Raw genomic sequence first — 24,453 nt, 5'->3', positions numbered from 1 at the left:
GAAACTTTGTATTTAATTGTGAATTGAAAATGAAGTGTTTGAATTAGGCCCTTCAATACGGAGAGAAGGTAGAAGGCACAACTTACCCAACTAACATCTATCAATTCCTCTGCAGCCCCAGGGCTCTGATGTGAGCTTCATGGAAGCATCATTCAATGCACATAAGTGTGTGGTCAATAACAACCCTATGGGATTTGTTATCTAAACTTGTCAGATAGTGACAAGTTAAACTTCAGACATCTCCTGGTAACCAGCCCCTAGATGTTTTGGTAAAATTGGTAGTTATTCTGTAGAACTACCTGATGCTCAAACTGGCAACTAACTTGGCACCTGCTGATGATTGTTCCAACACTGTTAATTATATTTCTCATGTTCTACATTACATGGATCAGGTAATGGGTGGAACAAACATGATAAATGTAAATGGAATTAATTTGTTTACAGATTTGTGTGGCTTAGACTGATTTCAGTTTTCATGCCATCTGTACTGTAATAAATCCTACCTGTTTTCATTGCCGTGTCTACATAACCTTCATAGAGCTGTCTTTGTGCAAGTATAAAAAAATGATAAGCCTCAGCTCCTCGCCAGGCATTATCTGTGAGGCGATTAGCTGAAGAAAGAACATCTTCCTCTAGCAAACCAGCTAAAGCTGAAGTAGCCTAAAATCAAAGGAATATCACAGGTAAAAATTTCTGTTTAAAACACACAGCAGGATGAGGGAAAAGAGATTTTTCTAGTCACTATACCTATTTTCTATGTTAACTTAGGAAAATGTATATATATATTGTCCTAAAATGAATTTCACTATTTATACTATATAGTACAAATTTTCAGCCATGCAAAATCATTCGTATCTGTGTAAATTACAGAGTTTCAGTACATGTCTGAAAAGCTGGCCCACAATTTGTGCTTGAAATAATGTTTTAGTGACAGAGTTACAAAACTCAAATTAAATTGCTCCAGTTGCTTCAGGTCACCTGAAGAAGAGCTCCGTGTAAGCTCAAAAGCTTCATTCTTTCACCAACAGAAGTTGGTCCAATAAAAGATATTATCTCCCTGACCTTGTCTCTCTAATATCCTAGGACTGACATGGCTACAACACCATAGAAAGCATTTGAGACATTTTACCTCTGAACTCTTTCCTTTAACTTTTCCCCTCTGTGCATTTTTCACTTGTTCATGGTACTGTTCTACAAGTAAAGCTGACAATACATACAGCTTTTTGACTCGTAAAGGTTTAGTCCTTTTCTTTGCCTCCTCATCTGCAATCTTAAAGAAATAAAGAACATGAAAAATTATGTCTCTAAAAATGAAAATGCTATTTCTTTTTTTATAACGATATGCTAAAATTATATTAAAGATCTTTATGTACCATAGGAAGCTATGTCAAAAGTCCATTTTTACTTGAATATTAGAATTTAATTTACAAACAAACCAATATATCTGAACTTCATTCTCAAGATTTTAAGTGCAGAATTTATATATTCTAGGTCTGTGGCTAGCAGGTGTATAAAGCCAGTCCTCAGCTGGTGTAAATCAGTATAGTTTTATTGAAGTCCATGAAACTACACCTACATACACCAGCTGAGAATCTTCCCCAAGATGGCAACCTGAACTCTCTATAATAGTAGACTCCTTTCAGCAACAATTCAGGTATAAAGACCTGACCGTGCAACTATCTTCATGCAGAAGGACCCCTGAAGTCAGTGGTACTCTATGCAGGGGCAGAAACATGTTGTACAATTGGGGCCTAAACAAAAAATGGAACTGTATGAACAGGTTAAGACAAAAATATTGAGTTTAGGAATCCAGTAATGTTTCTAAACATGATAAGAATGTGTATTATTCTTCTATTCCTTTGAAGGGGAACAAACTTGAAAGAAAACATTTATTTGGTCAGTCATTCCCAAATTCTCTTTGCTATTATTTCTGAGTGAATAAGAGCTCATTCCCTTTAGTCTAGCTAGTTCTTTAGGCTGATCCTGTATTGAAGTCATCACTGAAGTAGATATGCTTGGCTACAGTTGAAGAGGAACTTCTATTAAACATTCTTATACGAACGTACTTAGAACTTTCTAAAAACATTAAATTTTGAATTGAAATTTCTCATATTTGTTCTAAGTCAAGAGGTAAATTTAGAAAGTTTGATAAAAAATAATATAGCCATTTTTCTATTACCTTGCTGGAAGGAAAAAACAAAACTAAAAATATATCTGCCTTTTATAAAAAATATGTTTTGTAGACTTTTTTTGCATTCATGCAACTAAAAGTGGCTGGATTTTTAAAAGTCAAATTTGACAAATGGATAGCTATGAGTGAGGACTAGGGTTTTTGCCATGAGAGGAGAAACAGTTTTAGAAATAATATATTTGTAAACATTTGTTGTAACAATTATATTTATATAGTGCCTGTCAACAAAATAATGTCAAAAGCACTTTATAAACTTCAACTTGGTTACAAACTGATTCAGACTATACACAGGGATCATTGCACCCACCTCGGAAGCTTACCAGCACAGAGCAAGAGTTTTTGACAGGAAGTGAAGAAAAGATATCTAACTGGGATTACTTGTTAATAGGATAGTTCTGTAGTTACGGTGGCTTCCATATAATGATAACTATTTCCAGGGAACAAATAGCTAACACTGGAAAATTTGAACACTACACAAAAGCAACTGATGCTCGCTAAATATAATGTTATTTCTGACTGGCCCATATCACATAAAATAAAAAACCATAATACCTTGAACATGAGTTTAGCAGCATCAAAAAAATAGTTGGCTTTACGATAGAGTTCTATGGCATCAAGGATTTTATTCTTTTCCAGTAAATGAGATGCATATCTAGCTAGCAAGGATCCAATCTCTTTCATATTGTGATTTTTAGCCAACTCAACGGCTTTATTCCACTGGAAATAAGAATAGTCAGAATTATTCAATTTCATGTGTTTTCAAATATACACTAAGAGCCCACTTTTCATGTGTAACAGCTAAAATATCATTTTAGAACATTACTACAATAATGTCAAAGGAACGGGTAAATACAATACAACTACAAATATTTATGCCATCGACAACCTTGTGTTCATTTTTGTAGCCATTTGGAATGACTATTTCCTTATAGTCAAAATATCCTATCGTGTTTTACACAGGGAAACAGAAGTTATGATTTTAATAAGCAAAGTACATAGCAAGCAACATTTTTTTTTTATTTTCAGAATTGGCACTGACTGTTGGAAGCCTCTGAAAAAGCCTCAACGTGTAGTCGTCAGAAGCACACTGGTTTTTGTGGATCGTATTTGTAGGCATCTCTCTCTCCCCATGTTTTGTATGGGGAGCCTAGGCATTAACTCAGGCTTTGCGGTTCATAATGTTGTTCTTGTGATTTTCTGGGCACCTAAAAGTTAGTCATTGTGTCACAATACTGAAGTCCCTTTGTGGATCTGGTTCTCCATGTCTATTCAGTCCCTGGCTTCTCTCCTGAGATAGCTAATGATCCCTGGCTTCTCTCCTGAGATAGCTAATGATGATCCTACTTGGTAAACGGATAATGCAGCCGTGCCGCTGTAGCATAGATACTTACAACAGCGACAGAAGGGGTTCTTCATTGCTAGAGTAAATCCCCCTCTCCATGAGGCAATAGCTAGGCTGATGGAGGAATTCTTCCATCAACCTAGTGCTGTCTACATTGAGGCTTAGGTCAGCTTAACTTACATCCCTGAGCAATGTAGCTAGGTTAACCTAACTTTCTAGTGTAGACCAGCATGTAGTATGATCTGCCTCTCACAAAGGTCTCATACCCTAACAGTTAGTATTGGTTTAAGCACTAAGGCATGAAGTTTTGAAGGGTACTGAAGAGCCATCAGATGACCAATATGAAATGAAATCTTATTGGGGACTAAGAGGTAAAAATCCCATTGTTAATCCTTTTTTTCATTCCAAGACCACATTCTGCCAGCTGCCAAATTTCTCACCTGGTTGAGATGTACACAGGTATCTACTGCATCCTTTGGTCGATTACATTTCAGAAAGGCAATCACAGCTTGTTCACACATGCCCACTCTGACAAACATATGAGCTATGTCCTGCAAAAGACATCACAATCTTGTTACCATTTCTTTCCAAATCTTCGGGACAGTCCTTTAGTAACTGTAATACTATTACAAGTGTCTGAATTTTTATTACTGATGCTGTTTACAGATTATAAAGAGAGAAAACACACTGCAGTAATCTAAAGAAATATATTCTGCTCTTACACCCTGTTTCTCAGATCTACATTGGTTTTCAGTGAAAAGTGGTTCAAGGCAGAACATCATCTTTTAATTACGGGCAGTAGGGATTCTTCTCTTAGGATTCAGTGCATATATTGGAAAATTTAGCAGAACAGAATAGGGTTGGGAAAGAAGGGGGTTATGGCTGTGTTTGTCCAAAACAGTGTAATAAGCCTAAAGGACATTCAAGTAACATGATTTGCCTTTACCATCTACTCTGGAATAACATACAAATCAAACTAATTTTTAATTAGCTGTTACTCAGTGGATCACTTCAGTTCATACTGATAGGGACTTTCCCTCTTTCAGGATCAGGAATAACCCCAATCTTCACCTTTCACTAACATACCCGCTGTTGCTATTGCCAAGGAAGCTGAACCAGTGGTAGCAACCATGAGAAATTTGGGGCAAAAAAAGTCTAGTGCAGACAAGGTCACATGTTGAAAACCAAAATAACCATAATAATTTTCTTATACTTACAGGAAGTAACTTGTTATTTTCTGGAAGTGAGTTAGCCAGATTCTCTAGTCCTTGGTAGTCTTCTAGCATGTAGTAACATTCAGCTAAACGTTCCTGGTTTCTTCCTTGTACATAATATTGTACAGCATTTATCCTAAGGAGGAAAAAAAAAGCCTACTAAGACAAACAAACTTAAATGTTAATATAGTGCCATCTGACTAAACACTAAGACATAACTTGTTCACTAAGTATAGATTTGTAAATAAAAAATTAATATTTTCACCAGTTGGCTACGTTTTCTGGCATTATATAAACAACGGAAATACAGCTATTATAGAATGCTCAAGAAATTTAGCTTCATTATGTTGCAGCAGTAACAGGATCCAATGGCTAGAGCAGAAGTGGAAAGTCAGAAAACCTGATGTATATTACTCCATCTACAATGAGTGGACAAATCATTTATGCCATTTTCAGAAGTTGACTGTTTGGGTGCCTCAATTTAGTTGCCCATACTCTGATCTTCATTCCAGCTGAAGTCAATGGGAGATGCAAGTGCTCAATATTTCTGAAAAATGAGGCCCCATGATCTGTGATAAATGAAGGGGGGGATAAGCTCCCTTTTATGGACCCCCAGCCAGCCAGTTAGCTATAAAACCCCTGTTAGTAGCTTTTCTCTACTTGCTTTACCTGTAAAGGGTTAAAAAGTCCATAGGTAAAAGGAAGGGAGTGGGCACCTGACCAAAAGAGCCAATGGGAAGGCTAGAACTTTTTAAAACTGGGAAAAAACTTCCCTTTGTCTGTCTGTGTTGTTCTCCCGGAGAAGAGACAGGGCTGGAACTATGCTGTAAAAAGCTTTGGGCCAGGTATGAAAATCATCAGATCATACTTAGAAACTATTCATTTGAAACCCCAGATATGTAAGTAAATCAGGAAATGTCTAGGAAGACGCGATTAGGTTTATCTCTTATTTCTTTATGGTTTGTGGACTCCTCTGTGCTAACCACAGGTTCTTTTGTTTTGCTTGTAAACTTTAAGAGAGCTACCTTGATGCTTAATCCTTGTGATTGTTTTTTTTAAATCTAGCAAAAAGCCTAAATTCCAAATGTATTTTCTTTCTTTTTGTTTTTAATAAAATGAACCTTTTATTTTTTAAGAACAGGATTGGATTTTCGTGTCCTAAGAGATTTGTTTAATTAGCTGGTGGCAACAGCTGATTTCCTTTGTTTTCTTTCTCAGCTGTTCCCCGGAGGGGGGGCTGAAAGGGCTTGAGGGTACCCCACAGGAACGAACTCCCAAGTGTGCCCTCCTCGGTTCTCAAAGGGGTTTTTTACACTTGAGTGGTGGCAGCATCTACCCATCCAAGGTCAGAAAAAAGCTGTAACCTTGGGAGCTTGACAAAGCCCTGGCTGGGATGACTTAGTTGGGGATTGGTCCTGCTTTGAGCAGGGGGTTGGACTAGATGACCTCCTGAGGTCCCTTCCAACCCTGACATTCTATGATTCTATGAGTTTAATACAAGCGTGGAGTGGCCAGTATTAATTTTTACAATCCTTGCAGGCCCCCACCTTCTGCACTCAAAGTGCCAGAGTGGGGCAACAGCCTTCACATCTAAAGTTGGACACCCAAAAGTGTAGCCTTTAAATTCTCTGGGAGCTGACTCCTTTACAGGGGCAGAGTTAATGTAGTTTTGGTGGCCTTAAGCATGCAGTTATATACTGTGAGAAGTTTGGGTTTAAGATTAACCTTAGCTCTGAAATTCCTCAGTCTTCTCTCTCTTTTTTGTTTTGTTGTTTGTTTCACTACAACATACTTGTAAGGTTTTTGGCCATTCTGTAACCAATATTTACTTGTAACTTTTAACTGTAGTGTAACAAAATTGTTTGCCTAGGTTGTTTTTTTTCCCCAAAGTTGAAGAAATTGTTTAGTGATTGGATTCCTGGCAGAGCTGGGATTATTGCTTTTCTGTTCTCCCCACTCTCAACAACAGTTCTCTGTGGAATTTCAAAGCTGCAAGTAGTGGTGGGACACATGCCCTATGAAACTTACTAGCTCTTCAAGGTGATAGGGCTGGATCATGCCAGTTCATTCCACGTTCACACACTCTGCACTCCAGCTCCCAAATGTGCCCCCCATACTCTGTGCTGAGCTTTACGAGGAGAGTCTGAATTATGAGACAGCTACCACCACTTCATTATTTCCTGCTATAACACATACCATTTTTGTCTGTCTGCAAAATAGTCTCCAATAGCATTATGTGCTTGTTCAAGAAGAGTGTCATCTGCATCGCCTGAGCCTGTTTTCAATAGCTGCAATACTCGAAACCAGTCTCCCAGTTTTATCCGTAGACCAATAGCAAGATCTCTATAAATATCAGAACATATTTGATGACGATTAAAAAAAGGAAAATAAAATAGCTGCAGAAATTCTTGACAAAAGTGTTCAGAAATACCACCCCTGCAGGTGAACATAAAGGAAAAATGAAAGACTTATGGCCTGGAGACTGCATAAAACTTAAAGGAAAACTACCCTGATTAGTTATTATGCCTTAGACAGCTCAATAAATAAGAATATATGTTTAAAAAGACTTTTCAATATATTTGAAAGAGAAAACTACTTACTTTGAGCTAGATTGTGATGGTCTTTATACAGCTTTCACAGTGGTGGGGAAGGGAATAATGGACTGCCCAGAATTCCAGCCCCCTGTGTAGTGGCTGCTACTGAAATGCTCTTCCCCAGAAGCGGTCAGGAAATAAGCAGAATCATGGTTGTCCACCACTGGTTAGTTCCACTGTACAGCCATGAGGAAGGGTATACACTGTATCCCTTAAAGGGGTGTCACATACTGTGCAAACAAACAGCTCTGGGAGGCATTCTGCCTCACTGACAAAGAATGCCTCTACAGGTTAATCATGTATTGTGTAAAAAGTTATTTTCTTTATCAGCTTTAAATTTGTTCCCCTTCAGTTTTATTGGATGTCTCCTTGTTCTTCTAGTATGAGAAAAGCTAATGGAAGCTTCCGACTGACATACCTTATACTATTTGTTATTTTAGACACCTCTTTCATGTCCCTTTTTATCTAAGCTTGAAGTCCCAGTCTATATATAGAAGACTTTCATGCCTCCACTCATTTGTCCTCCATCTCTGAACCCCTATTTCAGCTACATCTTCTTGAGATGGGATGACCAGACCTAAACAGTATTCCAGCTCAGGGTGCGCTCCTGGTTTATAATATTTTCAATATTATTTTCTACCTCATTCCTTTAAATCCTAAAAATTTGTTAGTCAAAAACAAAAGCAAACAATAACCCTTAAGCAGAAGTTTTCATTGAGCTGTCCAAATGTCATCCATGGTGTGCTCCCATGTGATTACTGCTAATTTAAAAACCCAGCAACATGTATGTGTAATTCAAAAAATGTAGGATTTAACTAACTAACAGCAACTAGTTAACTGGTGTGAAAGTAGAATGAATTATATTTAAATTATAATTCATTAAAGAAATGCTGCTTGAAGGGTTTGTTGAAATATAGTTGTCAGGAAGAGAAACATTTAGGAGTGTGAGACAATGGGTCCTCAAACTAATTAACTTAGAGCTCCTACTGAGCTAGGAGATTGGTAAACTTTAGTATGCAAATAAGATAAGATATGTATGTATATTTGTCAGTTTCTCTTCCTTTTGTCTCTTATGTTAAATTGGCTTTGGCTTATCTGTACAAATAAGTTAGCTTGAGCTTTTGCAGGGGGCTCACATATCTGGGTGCATTGGCAAAGCGCTTTGCTAATAAACAGAGTGGTCTGACAAATTCTGTGAGCCTTGAATCTGACTTTGATACTGGCTAACTAAGTTTAAACTGTTTTTTATATTTTGGAATCTTAACTAAAACATCTACAGACTAACATTCAAAAGTCTATGAAGATTTAAATTGGATACGGATTGCTATATAGATCAATTAGAGAAAAGTGGAAGTATCACTGTTTGGAATGTGTTAACATAAATAATAAAGGGATTTGTAATCTACCAGTACAGCAGTTTTCTCTATCTAACCTTGTTCTCTTTTTCAGAACTTGAAAAAGCCCTCACTGCTTAAACATTCCCACTTTTTTTAGTGCAAGCATTTATTTTATCTATATTTTCTTTAGTTGTTGCTGGGGTTACTGCATGCAATTACCGTCTGTCCATATCCAAATACATTCTTTCAGCTTCTTCAAACCGGCTAAAGTAAGCTGCCACTTCAGCTTGCTTCATTGATTCGCTCTGCAGATTGCCTAGGCACTTCACAAATTTAATGCCTTGATAGTCTTTGCAGCGCACAAATGCTTGTTCAGCAGTTTGTAGGTCTAGCTTCTGAAGAGCGGCTTCGGCCAGGAGACGCCTGTATGATAAGCACAGATAGAGTCACAGAGTTTAAGGAAGGAAGGGACCACCAGATCGAATCTGACAGCCTGTATATCACATGCCACCAGCACCACCCAGCACCTGCACATGAAATCCAACAACCAAAATGAGTTCAAAGCATACAACCCACAGGAGACTAGACTTATGTGTCACAGGCAAAGAACAGGAGTTATAGCTAGAAAAGCAGCCGTAGTAGGAAGTCATATTAGGAATCATTTACTTAGTCAAGTTAAAAAAAGACACCTAAATTAGGGCTAATTCAGCACCCGCTTCTAGAACCACTAATCTCAATATGGGTGTATGCCACCTGCATTTAGGATGGAAGAATCCCATGCACTGCCACAGCCATGGGGGCTGACTGGCTAAGTGGCAGTTCTGCAGAAAAGGACCTGAGGATTACAGTGGACAAGAAGAGGGATATGAATCAACAGTGTGCCCCTGTTGCCAAGAAGGCTAACTGCATATTGGGCTGTATTACTAGGAGGATTGCCAGCAGATTGAGGGAAGTGATTATTCCCCTCTATTCGGCACTGGTGAGGCCATATCTGGAGTACTGCATCCAGCTTTGGGCCCCCCGCTACAGAAAGGATGTGGCCTATGTGAAATCCACTGATGGTCTTTGTTCAGATTCACGTTGACATCTCTCCCACACACAAATCACAGCTGACAGCCTTGATGGCATTCTCAGCCAGGGGTAACGGAAGCTCCCTTAAGTGTGGGTGGGCCACTAGTGCCTGAACCCTGGCCTTGCCCCATGCACCATCCCTTCCCCCTGAAATCCTACACTCACACCACCCCTTTCCCCTAAGGCCCTCGCCCTTCCGCTGCCTCTTCCCCATAAGACCCTGCCCCCTGCTCACTCCGCTCTGCCTCCTCCCCACATCGTTTGCCCTTACAGCCGGAAAAAGTGATGGGGCCATGGCTCCTGGCCGTGCCTGTTCCGGTGCCTGGTCTCATCTTGTAGGCCCAGAAGTAAATGCACCATGGAGAGTAAATTATCCCTCTCCATCCTGATGGGTAGTAGCTGCAGGTTAGCACCGAGGTACAGTGACAGGGCAGTGTGGGGAGGCTGTCACTGCCACTGCCCATGCTGTTCTGTTCTGAAGATAAAGAAAGGATTTCTACCTCCTTGTCAATCTGGCATTTGAATGAGCTCTAAAATGTACTACAAAAACAAAACTAAGTAGGTCTGGCTTAGATCCTCAACATATTGAATGAGTCAGTACAACTAGAGCACTAACTGCATAGTGCTCCAAGATTACTTGGCAAAAACAGGACTACTACTGCTCCTGTCACTGGACACCCATAACAGATACATCAAGCATGATCTACATGAGGGGTTCTCAACCTTTTTCTTTCTGAGCCCCCCCCCCCCCCAACGTGCTATAAAAACTCCATGGCCCACTTGTGCCACAACAACTGTTTTCCTTCATATAAAAGCCAGGACCAGCGTTAGTACAAAGCAGGGCAAGTGCCTGGAGCCCCAAGCCACAGGGGGCCCTTTGAAGCTAACATGCTCAGGCTTCAGCCCCAGGTAGTGGGGCTTGGGGCCCCAGGCTTCAATCCCATGCAATGGGGCTTTGACTTTCTGCTTTGTGCCGCATAAAGTCTAATGCCAGCCCTGCCTGGAGGAGCCCCAGGGGGCCCCAGACCCCTGGTTGAGAACCAGTGGTCTACATCAACCCAATATTTGCTGCATCAAATTAAGGAGGATAGCATCAATTCAATTCTTGTGCTAGTCCCCAGATCTTGGGACAACCAACACAGAAGGGTTGTCTGGCAAGTGAAGTGGATCTGCTACACACTCGTCTCATTTCTCAAGTTGCAGCAATAAGTGCATTATCCTACCTTTATCTATAATGTATTTGCTCTATATCCAGTATTTCTATTTTCAAATTGTCAATCTGTTCTATATAAACTTGTATCCAGATCCTGCATTTATTTGCATATTCAAAATTCCCATTGAAGTCAATGGCAGTTTTTGCCCAAGTAAGATCAGGAGGATTTGCTCATTCTTTATGAGCCTACTACATGAAACTTACTGGGGCATGGAGAGTTATAAAATAAATGGTCCCTTTTCTACTGAAATAAATACTGGGTACTAGCCAAAAATAGCTTAGCTACTTCAGTAAGATAAAAATTTAGCAAAAATCTGGATAATTGTATTTTTTAAGTTTTGGATATCAATCCTATTTATGAATATACAGACTTTGAAAAAAGACACGTACACACATAAGCCCACGGTAAAGAGTGTTTCGTAAAACTTCATCTTTTACAGCAAGTCTGCTTCAGCCAGTAGTTTAATGGACCCAAATTCTACTTTGAACTGTTAGAAGTAACAGAGAATGATCAAATTTACTTTGGGCTAGCTAGGTCTGCCATGCGGACACAAATCATTTTAATAGTTTCAAAACAAAACCATAAATAACTCCGGAAACAGATAAATGTAGTAAATCTCTGGATCCTTAAAATGGGCTGGCATAATTCCATAGTATCTTATTAAGGAAATTCTAGTCTTAGCTACTGACATTTCATTTTTCCTTTAAATTGTTTACTATGGCAATTACACATTCAACCTCTGAGACATGGGCTTTCACAGGTTTCTTTCTTTGTTCACTATTATTGCTTTTATACAGCATACTGCGTAGGATTTTGAAATTCAGTTTTAACCTTTGGGTCTGTGTTTAATTATAGTGTATAGAAATCTCCTTTCCATCCTTTCCTCACACCATACACTGTGCAAAACCCTGTTCCATGTCAGAGTCATCTCAAAACTTAACCCTGCTACCCTGCTTTCTCTTCCTGCCTCCTTCCAGGCTATTCAAAATCCACACAAGGCCCTTGTCTTCTCATTTGTTTCCCAAAGTGCTATGTACGCTTACAGTACTTGATAAAAATGCAATGTTGTTTAAAAACAACTTTAAATATTCAGACCTGTCATAAGGTTTGATTTCCATTGTTCCTACTAGCTATTTTATTTATATTACATTGTAAGCTCCTTGAGGCAATGACTGTGTCTTTATATATGTTTATAGAGCACTGAGCACAAAGGGTGTTCTAGTCACTAATGCAATAAAAATATTAGTATAGCGTTGCTCTTTTTTTTGTCTTTATAGTTATTCATTTTATAGATTAAATGGTCACTGCTTGGTTAGGAGACTTCAAAGGAACTCTTAGATGCTGCACAGGAAGTGGTGGTAATTCAGCAGATGGCATTCCTTCTCTACACAGAACTGAAAAAATGCCTCAAGTCCGGTCTACACTACAGACCTATATTGGTATAACTACATTGCTCAGGGGTGTGAAAAATCCAACCCCCTGAGTGATGTAGTTAACCGACCTAACCCCTCATGTAGACAGCACGATGCCTGCGGGAAAGCTTCACCTGCCAACCCAGCTACTGCCTCTGGGGGAAGTGGATTAACTATGCCAATGGGACAGCTCTCTCACATTGGCTTAGAGTGTCTTCATTAAAGTGCTGCAGCTGTGCTGATGCAGTGTTTTAAGTGTAGATTTGCCCCGAGTGTGACATTATAGGACACCTTGCTGTAGGCAGCACAGTCTTTCAAATGAGAATGTAAAGAGGAGGTTCTGATCATGTTAAATCAACAAAACAGCCTCTTGTTGTGGATTGGGCAAAATGTCATTGAAGCTGGTGAGCGTAACCACCACCTTAATTTGAGATAGCTGTAAGAAATAGTTAAAACTCGTTCATAGCAGCAGCACCTAAAACAAAGGCATACCTGAGGCTTTGTCTACGTTAATTAGCACATTTGTCAGCAAAACTTTTGTCTGTGTGAAAAAAACACCCCTCTGACTGACATAAGTTTCACCGACAAAAGTGCCGGTGTGGACAGTGCTATGCCGGAGGGAGAGCATCTCCCGCTGGCATAGCTACCGCCGCTTGTTGGGGGTGGTTTAATTATGTTAACAGGAGAACTCTCTCCTGCCAGTATACAGCAGCTACATAGGAGACCTTACAGCAGTGCAGCTGCAGCCATACAGCTGTGCTGCTGTAAGTTCCGTAGAGTATACATAGCCTTGGACTGCCCAGGAGTTAGAACAATATGGGTGGAGGGTCTGGCTGAATATTGTTTTCGGTAATAGTGTGTGTATGGGAGGAAGAGTGTGATGCTGGCAGACCAGGTGCCAGCTCATGCCTAGGCCTCAACTAAACACTGACAAATGCATAGCTGGAAACTGGCCTGGCTCATCTCTGTGTCAGCATTGTTAAAACAGATGTTAAACTGATAAGAATGTGTTTAGTATTTAGACTTTATGAAATGCTGGTAGGATGCTGCATGTAGTAATCTCACTTATAACACCTATAACCCATGTTATAAAGTTATATTCAGTGTTTGCACTATAAACCTCTGTAACTGTAACTCACCAAAGAGGAAAGAAGCATTAATTAATATAAAGGCGAGCTTCCTACAGAAGGTGTTAGGTCCTACATATAGGAAGGCCCATTGAAATCGAATAAGCCACTGTGAAACATCAAAGGACAAAACTTTGTTGACTGCTCCCTCCACAGGGAGAGAAGACGTGCTGAGGGCTCATCCCATCAGCTTGAACTCTGAGGGAAGGGAATAGAAATCTCTAACCAAAAGACACTGGATCTCTATTCTGCTTGGACTTTGAGAGGGCAAGAATTCTGAGCACAAGCAAGAGATCAGCAGCTGCTTAGCCTGGAAAGGACAGCCCAAAGGACATATAGAGCTTGCTTATGGTAGAAGTTTCTATTATGTTTTGGAACCCAAGACTGCAAGTCATTTGTGTGTGTATGTTTACCTACTTTAACCTTGTAAATAACTCATTTCTTTTTCTAACTGATAAATTTTTAGTTAATTTATTATAGGATTAGCTACAAGCCTTGTCTATCAATTGAGATCTGAGGTACAATTGAGCTGGGGTAAGTGACTGGTCCTTTGGGACTAGAAGTAACCTGAATATTTTTGTGACTTTTTGGTGTAAGTGACCATCTATCACAAAGGCAAGCTTACCTGAGTGGCAAGGTAGATCTGAGTACCCAAGGGGACTGTCTGTGACTCCATGGTAAAACTATTGTAGTGCCTGAAAGTTCACACTTGATGCTTGGTTCAAGCATCAAGTCTAGTGAAGTGATGAGATCCCTATAGGTATTTGGGTCATATTGTAATGGCATACAGAGCCTGAGGCTTGCAAATGTCCACAAAACATCACAAGTTAGATTTACAAACTTAATATTTTCAAAGACACCAGCAAAATTTTTGATGTACTGTGTATTGTAAAATGAACAATGCTAGTGCAGCTCAGGATTCATTTTTAGGGTTTTTGTTTTAAGTGTGGGAGAAATGTGTTGGACATCTGCCTTCATTTAAGTTAGACTTGGGCTGTCAAAAAATGAAATTATTTTATTACTGGAACACTTGATATTAGTTATTGCATTAAACGACTACAAGAAAAGAAGGCCCCCAACACTGTCAATCAGTCAGAAGAGACAAGACTAGTTTAGCCTCTACCTGTAAGTTTGTCTTCTTATAAGAGGGAATCCATCAGTCCAGAAACTATTGTAAAGCTGCACCAAATGAAAGTTAAGACACTCCCTTTTCCCTTTATGCCAAGAATGAATCTTGGCGGGAAAGCAAGCAATAAGTGAGCAGCTAAAGTACATTCCCAAAAAGGAGGTACTTTAGCAAGTTTTGTACTCTGCAGGATTGCAAACAAACAAACAAAAAAATACAGGGTCTCTGGATATCACCTGTATGCTCTACCCAGGGGGATGCGGGGCGGGAATGAAGCAAGGGGTGTGTACAGAGAGGACACAAACAAGCCTCTTGCCTGACTGGGTCTGATTGTGCTTCAAAGCTATCAAAAGAAGAGAAATCCCATTGTTTGGAATGGCAAGATAGTATGTATAAAACAGTGGTCCCCAAACTGTGGGACGTGCCCCCCTAAAGGGGTGTGGAGGAACTTTGGGGAATGTGGGGAGGCCCAGGCCAGCCCTCCTCTCATGGGGGGAGGGTGCAGAAAGGGAGAGCCACCCAGCCCTTCTCTGCCCCCAGCTCTACTCCTGGCCCCGGCCCTGACCACAGCCCCACTCCCAGCCCCAGCTGCAGCTCTGGCCCCAGCCCCAACCGTGGCCCCACTCCCAACCCTTAGGTCTGACTGCAGCCCCCGGCTCCTGGCCCCCATCGTGGCCACGCTCCCGGCCCTGGCTTCTGACTGCAACCCTGGCCTCGGCTCCCCACTGCGTCTCTGGCCCCAGCCCTGGCTCCCAGTTGTGGCTCTGGCCCCGCTCCTGGGGGTCGTGAACCAGATAAGAGGGGAAGGGGCACAAACGAAAAAGTTTAGGGACCACTGGGTATAGAAGATGTGCTAGGATGCTTGTCCACCTACTCACTCTCTGCTCTTATGACCTGTGACATAGAAACATGCAGGCCTGTTACCTGTGTGTATTTTGATGGCAGATGGACTGGCAAGACCGTAAGCTTTTCAAACCATTTTGTTTATTCTGGAGGGTACTAATACGACTAAAACAGTAGGTAGCTGGAGCAGTTCTCTAATCTGTATCATGATATTGTTTCACAGCAAGTGCTGTGTAAGCAACTTGACCTGCAATCTCCCTTTCAAAGGCCAGTTCTGCACTACAAACTTTGGTTGATGCAAGTTATGTTGACACAAAGCCACTCCAGTTCGTATATCATTTGCGCGCATGCATATTTGGTTCCTTGTGTCAGCACTGAACATACTCACCAGTAGTGCTTGTGTTGATGCACAGTGCAGTGCACCATGGGTAGGTATTCCAGTGTGCAACTCACCATCATCCGGTGCACTGGCTTTTGGGAAAATTTGGCAATACACGGCAGGACAGAAAAGTCATGCTGGGGCGACTAGGAGCAAGGGGTCACATTCCCACCATGCAACTTTTTCCATCCCATAATGCCATCCATATCCATACCCATAATTTTCATGTTTTTTTAAAAAAACCCACAAAACTGCACAGCACTTCTCACTGTCTGCCATCTCTGACAGAAGCATGGAGCTCACACAGTCTACCCTATTGTTGTTGCAAACACAAGATGCATGATCCTCCAAATTTTGGAGCGCCACAAGAACCACCACAGCATCAGGGAACATGACGATTTTGTGGATGACAAACTCCTGTGCGACATGGCAAAAACCAATTCAAAGTTGTTGGTGACATTCATGGAGCAGCTGCACAGGGTGGAGTGCTGCTTCTGGGACTGAGAAACAACTACTGACGGGTGGAATTGCACTGCAATGCAGATTTGGGATGTTGAGCAGTGGCTGCAGATCTTTTGGATATGAAAGGCCATATTCATGGATCCGTGTGCTGAGCTCGCCCCAGCCCTCCAATACAGAAACAACTGAATGAGCTGCACTGACAGTTGAGAAGCGAGTGGTGATTGCACTATGGAAGCCTGAAACGTCAAATTGCTACTGGCCAATGGGAAATCATTTTGGAGTTGGAAAATACACTGGAGGGGCCTTTGTCATGCAAGTGTGCAGGGTCGTTAATCGTCTTCTACTATTATGGACTGTGACTCTCGGTAATGTGTAGGACATAGTGGATGGATTTTCAGCAACAGAGTTTCCAAACTGTGGTGGGGTGATAGACAGCATGCATAACCCTATTTTGGCACCAGTCCGCTCTGCCACAGAGTACAGCAACAGAAAGGGCTACTTTTTTATGGTTACGCAAGCATTGGTGGATCCCTGGGACATTTTATTGATATCAGTACGGGCTGGTCACGGAAGGTGCACGACATTCGTATCTTTAAGAATACAGGACTGTTCAGGCTGCAAGAAGGGGCATTCTCTCCCAACTGGTGGTACCACTGGTGATGTTGAAATGCCAATAGTGATCCTGGCGGATCCAGCCTACCCCTTGCTCCCCTGGCTCATGAAGCTCTACACCACCCACTTTGACACCACCAAAGAAAGATTCAACTACCAGCTCAGCAGGTGCAGAACAACAGTTCAGTGTGCTTTTGGTAGATTGAAAGGGAACTGGCATTGTTTACTCACAAGATTGGATCTCTGTGAGAAAAATATCCCAGTGGTTATAGCTGTCTGTAGTGTCCTGCATAATATCCATGAGGCAAATGTGGAAAAGTTGCCACAGGGGTGGAGAGCGGAGGTGGAGCAGCTGTCTGCTGAGTTTGATCAAACAGACACAAGGGCTAATAGAAGAACTTAATATGGAGCTATGTGGCTAAGGGAGGCCCACTATGTATTTTTACAATAAACTAGGAGACTTGATTAAGAAGGAAAAGCAGATGAAAAGACAGGTTTGTAATCAATGGAAGCAGAAGAAGAAAAGATTTTGAAAAGGGATTTTACCAAAGTCTAGGATGTGGATTATCTTCTATGAACTGGGAAGACTCTTCAATCCCGACCTCCTCAATCAATGCTCGACTGTCTCGTAGTGATCGGATCTCAAAGTTAATTATATATTCTTTGTTAGGATGTTCAGGATTCTAAAAGAATGAAGTAAAAGACCAAATTTTAATCAATGCCATTACCACCCCTTAGAAACTGCTATTGTGCAAATCATGTTACATAGACACTAAGTTTTCCTAAAACAGAAATTAAATTACACTTACTTTCAATATTTCATCCAAAAGAACAGATTTAATTTCTAAATCTTCAAAGTTGCAAATATATCCAGAAGTCTGAATGGGTTCCTTAAAATAAATATGGTTAAAAGATAATGAACAACTTTACATAAATCTGATAAAAGTTTCATATTTGTTTGCAGTGTTGTTGTAGCTGCATTGGTCCAAGGATATTAGAGAGACAAAGTGAGTGAGATAATATCTTTTACAGGACCAACTTCTGTTTGTGAAAGAGACAAGCTTTCCAACTTATGCAGAGCCCTTCTTCGGGTCTGGGAATGGTACTCAGGCTATGTCTACTCTAGTATTACAGCAGAACAGCTGCAGCACTGCAGTTGTTCTGCTGTAGCACTTCAGTGTAGACTCTTACTAAAGCAACAAAACGTGTTCTTCCAACACTGTATTAAATCCACCTCCCGGAGAGGCAGTAACTAGGTTGATGGAAGAATTCCTCCATTGACTTAGTGCTGTCTACACTGTGACTTAGGTTGGCTTAACTACGTTTCTCAGGGGTATGGATGTTTTGCGTCTGTCAGCGACATAGTGTAGACCCGCCCTAAGAGTCACAGCTAAATACAAGGTGGAACCAATTGTTTAGCATAACAAGTTAACATGTTGTAAGATACTGCTCCAGGTGAAGTTAGCAGTTAACGCCTCTACAGTCATAGGACAAGAAGGGTTAGTGGCCAAAAATCCAGTGTCTTTATTGAGTCCATGATTTTTAGTGTCTAAGGGCTGATCTACACAGAAAACTTACATCGGCAGAGCTACATCTCTCAGGAGTGTGAAAAATCCACACCTCTAAGAGACGTAGCTATGCTGACGTAACCCCCTGGTGTGGACAGTGCTAGTCAACAGAAGAATCCTCTCTCGGGGAGGTGGAGTTACTACAGTGACGTAAGAACCCTTTCTGTCGCTGTAGTGTCTACACTAGAAATGCTAAAGCAGCACAGCTGTAGCGCTCAAGCTGTTCTGCTATAGCATTTCTAGCGTAAAACATAGCCTAACAAGGTTTCCTTTTGAAGGTTTCCTTTGAGGATAAGGACTGAGATGTGGGCGAACGCTTTTCAGAAAATCATCACTTCATAACTGACCTCTCAGTCCTCACCCTTAAAGGAAACCTACACAACACCTTCAAAAGATGAGCCTGGCAGCTTAAATTCATAACTTTGCTACACACTAGAAATCATGGACTTGGTAAAGATACTGGATGAATGGCTCTTTACAACATTCTATAACCCACCAACCCTCCTTTGTCCTAGTGACACTCCGAGTATCTTGCCAGACCCGAAGAAGAGCTCTGTGTAAGCTCAAAAGCTTGTCTCTTTCACCAATTGAAGTTGGCTCAATAAAAGATATTACCTCATCCACATTGGCTCTCTCATAGTTTAATATATGTAAACAGACTTCCTTCTTCCCCAAATTAAACTTTAATGACATTTCTTATGAGAAACAGATGCACAATAGAATAACCAGTCTTACATATAGATGTACAGCAATGGTCACCAACCGGTCGATTGTAATCTCCGGTGGCGCAGCGGGGCTGCTGCTAAGTCAGGCTCCCTGCCTGCCCCAGCCCTACACCACTCCTGGAAGTGGCCAGCACACCCCCGTGTCCCCAAGGGAGAGCGGGCAGGCAGGGGTCTCCGTGCGCTGCTCCTGCCTGCAAGCACTGCCCACGCAGCTCCCATTGGCTGGGAATGGGACTGTGGGGGCAGTGCCTGCAGAGAGGGGCAGCGCCTGCAGAGAGGGGCAGCATGCAGACTCGGACTCACATGCTTCCCTGCCTCCCTCAGGGGCTGCAGGGGTGTGTTGGCCCCTTCTGGGAGCAGCGTGGGGCCCGGGCAGGCAGGGAGCCTGCCTTAGTCTTGCTGCGCTGCCCGAGGTAAGTGCTGCCTGGCGGGAGGCCGCACCCCAACCCCTAGCCCTGAGCTGCCTCCCAAAGCCAGCATCCCAAATCCCCTCCTGCACCCCAAGTCCCTGCCCCAGCCCTAAGCTCCCTCCCAGAGACAGCACCCCATACCCCCTCCTGCACCCCAAACCCTTGCCCCATCCCTGACCCCCTCCCAGAGCCGGCACCACGAACCGCCTCCAGCACCCCAAACCCCCTCCTGCCCCCACCTTGACCCCCCTCCCAGAGCCAGCACCCCATACCCCCTCCTGCACCCCAACACTCTGCCCCAGCCTGGAGCCCCCTCCTGAACCCAAACTCCCTCCCAGAGCTTGCACCCCTCACCCCCTCCTGTACCCCAACCACCTACCCCAGGCTCAGCCTGGAGTCCCCCCCCACACTGCGAACCCCTTGGCGCCAGCCCAGAGCCCGCACCCCCTCCCAAACCCCTGCCCAGCCTGGGGAAAGTGAGTGAGGATGCGGGAGAGCGAGCAATGGAGAGAGGGGGGATGGAGTGAGCAGGGTGGGGCTTTGGGGAAGGGGTGGGGTTGCCCTTAAATTCAAAAAGTGATCTTGGGCATAAAAAGGTTGGAGACCACTGATGTACAGACAATTAAAATCTATATATTATTTAGGACAAACATGTTTTTCTATATCTAGATTATAACAAAAAAGTCAGATGTGGATTTAACTCTCCATGTTTTATCATTAATTTCCAATAAAATCCTAGCCATGATGATATCTAAAATAAATATCGATAAGCACTATTTTTTGTAATCTCATAAAAGCAGAATATAAGTAAAATCAGATGTTCCTTTTTATTTTTCTAATATATCTGGAGTTTGGTCATTTATTTTTCGTAAGCAGCACTTACACAATAGAGCTAGCTGGCTTTTGAGACTTCCAGATATAGACCCTGAGATTCAGCAAGGTATTTAAATACCTGCTTAACTTTAAGTTTGTAAGAAGTCCTACTAGTCACAGAATTCCAAATGTACAATATGGAATACACTGTAAGTGACTCATTTTCTTATGCGGATTGTTTTACCTCAGGATCCAAGTTTCTGAAAACATACATTCTTGTTTTCTCCATCATAGCAAATAAATCTGGATTATCTTTGGCCCATTTCATATCCCAGACATCTTTGCGCTCCAACTTCAGCTGCTCGCCTACGACTTGCTGTCCTGTACTGTCTGTTACCCGTGTATCCAAATCAAAGAAAGTCAGAACTCCAGAAAGGTCTATGATAGCAAGACGACTAACAGAAAATGGTGGGGGGGGGGGGAGGTGAAATGAAACAGCTGATTAGTACTATTCAAATCTGTAAATTTACAATAATTCTGCAACAGACAGACTAAACTAGATGCTGGAGGCCTGATTCTGCTCTCTCAGTAATTTTACACCAGTGTAATTCCACTGATTTCAATGCAGCTACACCTGATTTATACCAGTGTGAGAAAAGAGTAAGGCCACAGGGTGGAAAGAATGAAATAAAGACATACACAGTTCCAAATGGCAGACATTCATCTACACATCAAGGGCCTACTCCTACAAGGCACCGAATGCATTCAAATCCCATTCAATGTGTATGGGGGCACTCAGTACTTTACAGGAGCTCAGCAAATTGTTAAATCTGACCCTACACAGTTGACTTCGTGATTGCCATACCAGTAAGATGCATCATGTATTACACCCAAAACCAAATGTCATACCTCTTACAATAAACATTAACTAGCAAATATAATGAAATATTCCATTGCAGTAAAAAAGGTTCACACATCTCTGCATAACTGGAAATCATCAACATTTCTTAAAGTTTTTGACAAACTTTAAGAAATTATATTTTAACTGTATTTTAAACAATTGCAGAGATTAACTGGATTATCCTTCAAGATATTATCTTGACAATCCTAAAGAATTTCCTGTATAAGAAAAAAGAGGAGGTCGCATGTGTGGTGAAGTTTCACATGAGAAGATTAAAACAACCAGTTTTGAAAAGCATAGCTTCCGACTATAACTTCTGCATCTTTAACATAAAAAGAGTAAAATGAGAAAATCACCACATATCATCTGTCAATCATGTGCTAATAATTCCTATTAATCGGAATGGGAAGTATGTATGTGCATCAGTGTGTGAGGAGAGCCAATCAGGATACAAGAACACCAATGTTAATGAACAATAACATTGTTAGTGAAATAAAAACATTTGGCACCTAAATAGCACTTTTCATCCATGTATCTTCAAGTGCTTTACAAAGGGGAGTTAGAATTATTATTCCCATTTTGGAGATGGGGAGAAAGAAGTACAGAGAAATTAAGTAATAGCACAAGGTCACATTGGAAGCCAATGAGAAGCAAGTAATAGAAGCCAGGTTTCAAATCCCAATCCAGTGTCCTACCCATTGGACTATACTGCCTCCTAGATTAAATAATATATTTTAAACCCATGAAATAAGTCCCAAATAAACCATCCCAATCAATTAGAATATTATTTTAAAATCAAGTGGCTATGTTAGAACCAGATCTATGACTTACCTGGAGTTGCAATTCAAAGACATTTGATAGGCCCGACAGTTCAGGACATACTTCTGAACTAATCCAACGTTAGGAAGACTGTATCTCTGAATGGTGCCAGATTCACGCCCCTAGAAAAAAGGAGATTTTGCATATTGAGGCAGCCTATATAATTTGCCTAATATTAAACTGTTTAACAAACTTTGCCTAATATTAAACTATTTAACTTTCTTTATAAGCTGTCCTAAGACTAAGATTTGTTGGATGAAGAACAAACCAGAAGGAACACAGAGAGGGAACAGCAACACAACATTAAACAAAAAGACAGTTACCCTTTTTCATAACTGGTATTCTTTAAAATGCGTTGCTCAGGTCCATTCTATTCTAGGTGTGTGTGTTCATCACATGCACCAGTGCCAGAAGTTTTCCCCTCAGTGGTATCTGTAGGGAACTGGCTCTGGCGTCCTCTGGAGTGGCGCACATATGCCATGGTATAAGGGGCACTGCTGGCTCCCCTCACCCTCAGTTCGTTCTTGCCGGGAACTCTGACAGTGGGGATGGAGGGCAGGTCATGGAATGGACATGAGCATCACATCTTGAAGAACACCAGTCACGGAAAAGGTAACTGTCTTTTCTTCTTTGAGTACTTGCTCATGTCCATTCCATTCTAGGTGACTCCCAAGCAGTACCTCGAGAAGCAGGTAGTTCATGGACAGGTAGACTGTAACCCAGCGTCATCTCTGGCCTGCTGGATGATGGCATAATGTGCGGTAAACGTGTACACTGAAGACCACGTTGCAGCCCTGCAGATGTCCTGGATAGAGACATGGTCTAGGAAGGCTGCCAAGGACGCTTGGGCTCTGGTTGAGAGGGTTTTCACAATCGATGGCAGCTGGGCCTGAGTCAGCTCATAGTAGGTACAGATGTAAGAGGTAATCCAGTTTGAGATCCTCTGAGAGCACACAGGAAGGCCTTTCATTCTTTCTGCTGTTGCTATAAAAAGCTGAGTCGATCTGCCGAACGGTTTGGTGTGCTCCAGATAGAAAACCAGCGCATATCAAACATCCAACACGTGTAGCCGCCTCTCCTCACTAGAGAAGTGTGGCTTGGGATAGAACACTGGGAGGAAAATGTCCCGGTTGACATGGAAGGAGGACACCACCTTGGGCAGAAAGGCCGGATGGGGCAATATTGGTACCTTCTTTTTGTAAAGGACAATATATGGTGGCTCCGACGTGAAGGCCCTCAGTTCGGAGACTCTCCTCGCTGAGGTAATGGCCACCAGAAAAGCCACCTTCCACGAGAGATGAGAAAGGAAGCAGAAGGCCAAATGCTCAAAGGGAGGGCCAGTGAGCCTCGAGAGGACCAGGTTGAGATCCCATTGAGGAATTGGGTCTCTGATTGGTGGGACGAGCCTTTCCAGGCCCTTCAGAAACCTGATCATCATGTCATGTGAAAACATCGACCGACCTTGAACATGCAGGTGGAACGCCGATATAGCCTCCAAGTGGACCCTGATGGAGAAGAAAGTGAGGCCCTGATTCTTCAACTGGAGCAGGTAATGGGATGGATTGGAGAAACAACTGGGTTGGACAGATACCCCGCTTTGCCGCCCAGCAGAAGAACTGCTTCCATTTAGCCAGTTACGTAGCTCTAGTGAGGGCTTCCTACTTTCCAAGAGAATTTGCTGCACCTGACTGGAGCAGGCCCGCTCCTCTGGGTTTAGCCATGCAGCAGACAAGCTGTAAGGTGAAGCGGGGTGAGGTTCGGGTGCAGGAGCTGACCGTGATCCTGGAACAGGAGATCCGGGCAGTGGCCACGGCTAGATCCATGAGCGTGCCGTACCAATGTTGGTGAGACCACGCCAGGGCGACCATGATGACACGAGCCTTGTCCCTCTTGATCTTTGACAGAACTCAACCATCCCAGAGTCGGTTACCCCAGGATCGGTGGGAAAGCATACAGCAGATCCCTCGCCCATGACAGGAGAAACACGTCTGAAAGGGTGCTCTCACCTAGACCCTGCAGTGAGCAGAAATGAAGACATTTCTTGTTCTGTTTGGTGGCAAACAGGTCCACTCGGGGAGCTCACCACCTGTGGAAAATCATCCGGGTAACCTTGGGATGGAGCTCCCACTTGTGATGAGAGCAAAAGGACCTGCTGAGGTGGTCCACCAGGGTGTTAACACTAGGGAGATACGCTGTCTCCATGTGGATTCTGTGCTGGATACGGAAACCCCACAGACGGATGACTTCCTGACAAAGAGCCAATGATCACGCTCCCCCCTGTCTGTTCACATAG

The 24,453-nt window shown here is 42.2% G+C and overlaps 1 protein-coding gene across 2 annotated transcripts in view; it reads right to left on the bottom strand.

Annotated features, from left to right (window-relative positions):
• The window catches only part of WDR35 (WD repeat domain 35), an 81,278-nt gene that overhangs the window by 4,067 nt on the left and 52,758 nt on the right, over nucleotides 1-24,453 (bottom strand). For both annotated transcript variants that reach the window (XM_037894016.2, XM_037894019.2), the window contains 11 exons: nucleotides 22,173-22,282; nucleotides 20,685-20,895; nucleotides 17,734-17,814; nucleotides 17,471-17,607; nucleotides 8,898-9,101; nucleotides 6,944-7,090; nucleotides 4,751-4,883; nucleotides 3,974-4,084; nucleotides 2,744-2,908; nucleotides 1,130-1,270; nucleotides 504-660 (listed from right to left, as the gene is read on the bottom strand). In XM_037894016.2, the coding sequence (XP_037749944.1) occupies nucleotides 504-660; nucleotides 1,130-1,270; nucleotides 2,744-2,908; nucleotides 3,974-4,084; nucleotides 4,751-4,883; nucleotides 6,944-7,090; nucleotides 8,898-9,101; nucleotides 17,471-17,607; nucleotides 17,734-17,814; nucleotides 20,685-20,895; nucleotides 22,173-22,282 (1,597 nt within the window). The remainder of the gene's footprint in view (nucleotides 1-503; nucleotides 661-1,129; nucleotides 1,271-2,743; nucleotides 2,909-3,973; nucleotides 4,085-4,750; nucleotides 4,884-6,943; nucleotides 7,091-8,897; nucleotides 9,102-17,470; nucleotides 17,608-17,733; nucleotides 17,815-20,684; nucleotides 20,896-22,172; nucleotides 22,283-24,453) is intronic.

Source organism: Chelonia mydas, chromosome 3 (genome assembly GCF_015237465.2).
Source record: "Chelonia mydas isolate rCheMyd1 chromosome 3, rCheMyd1.pri.v2, whole genome shotgun sequence".
NCBI lineage: Eukaryota > Metazoa > Chordata > Testudines > Cheloniidae > Chelonia > Chelonia mydas.
This window is presented reverse-complemented; position numbering and strand designations above follow the sequence as displayed.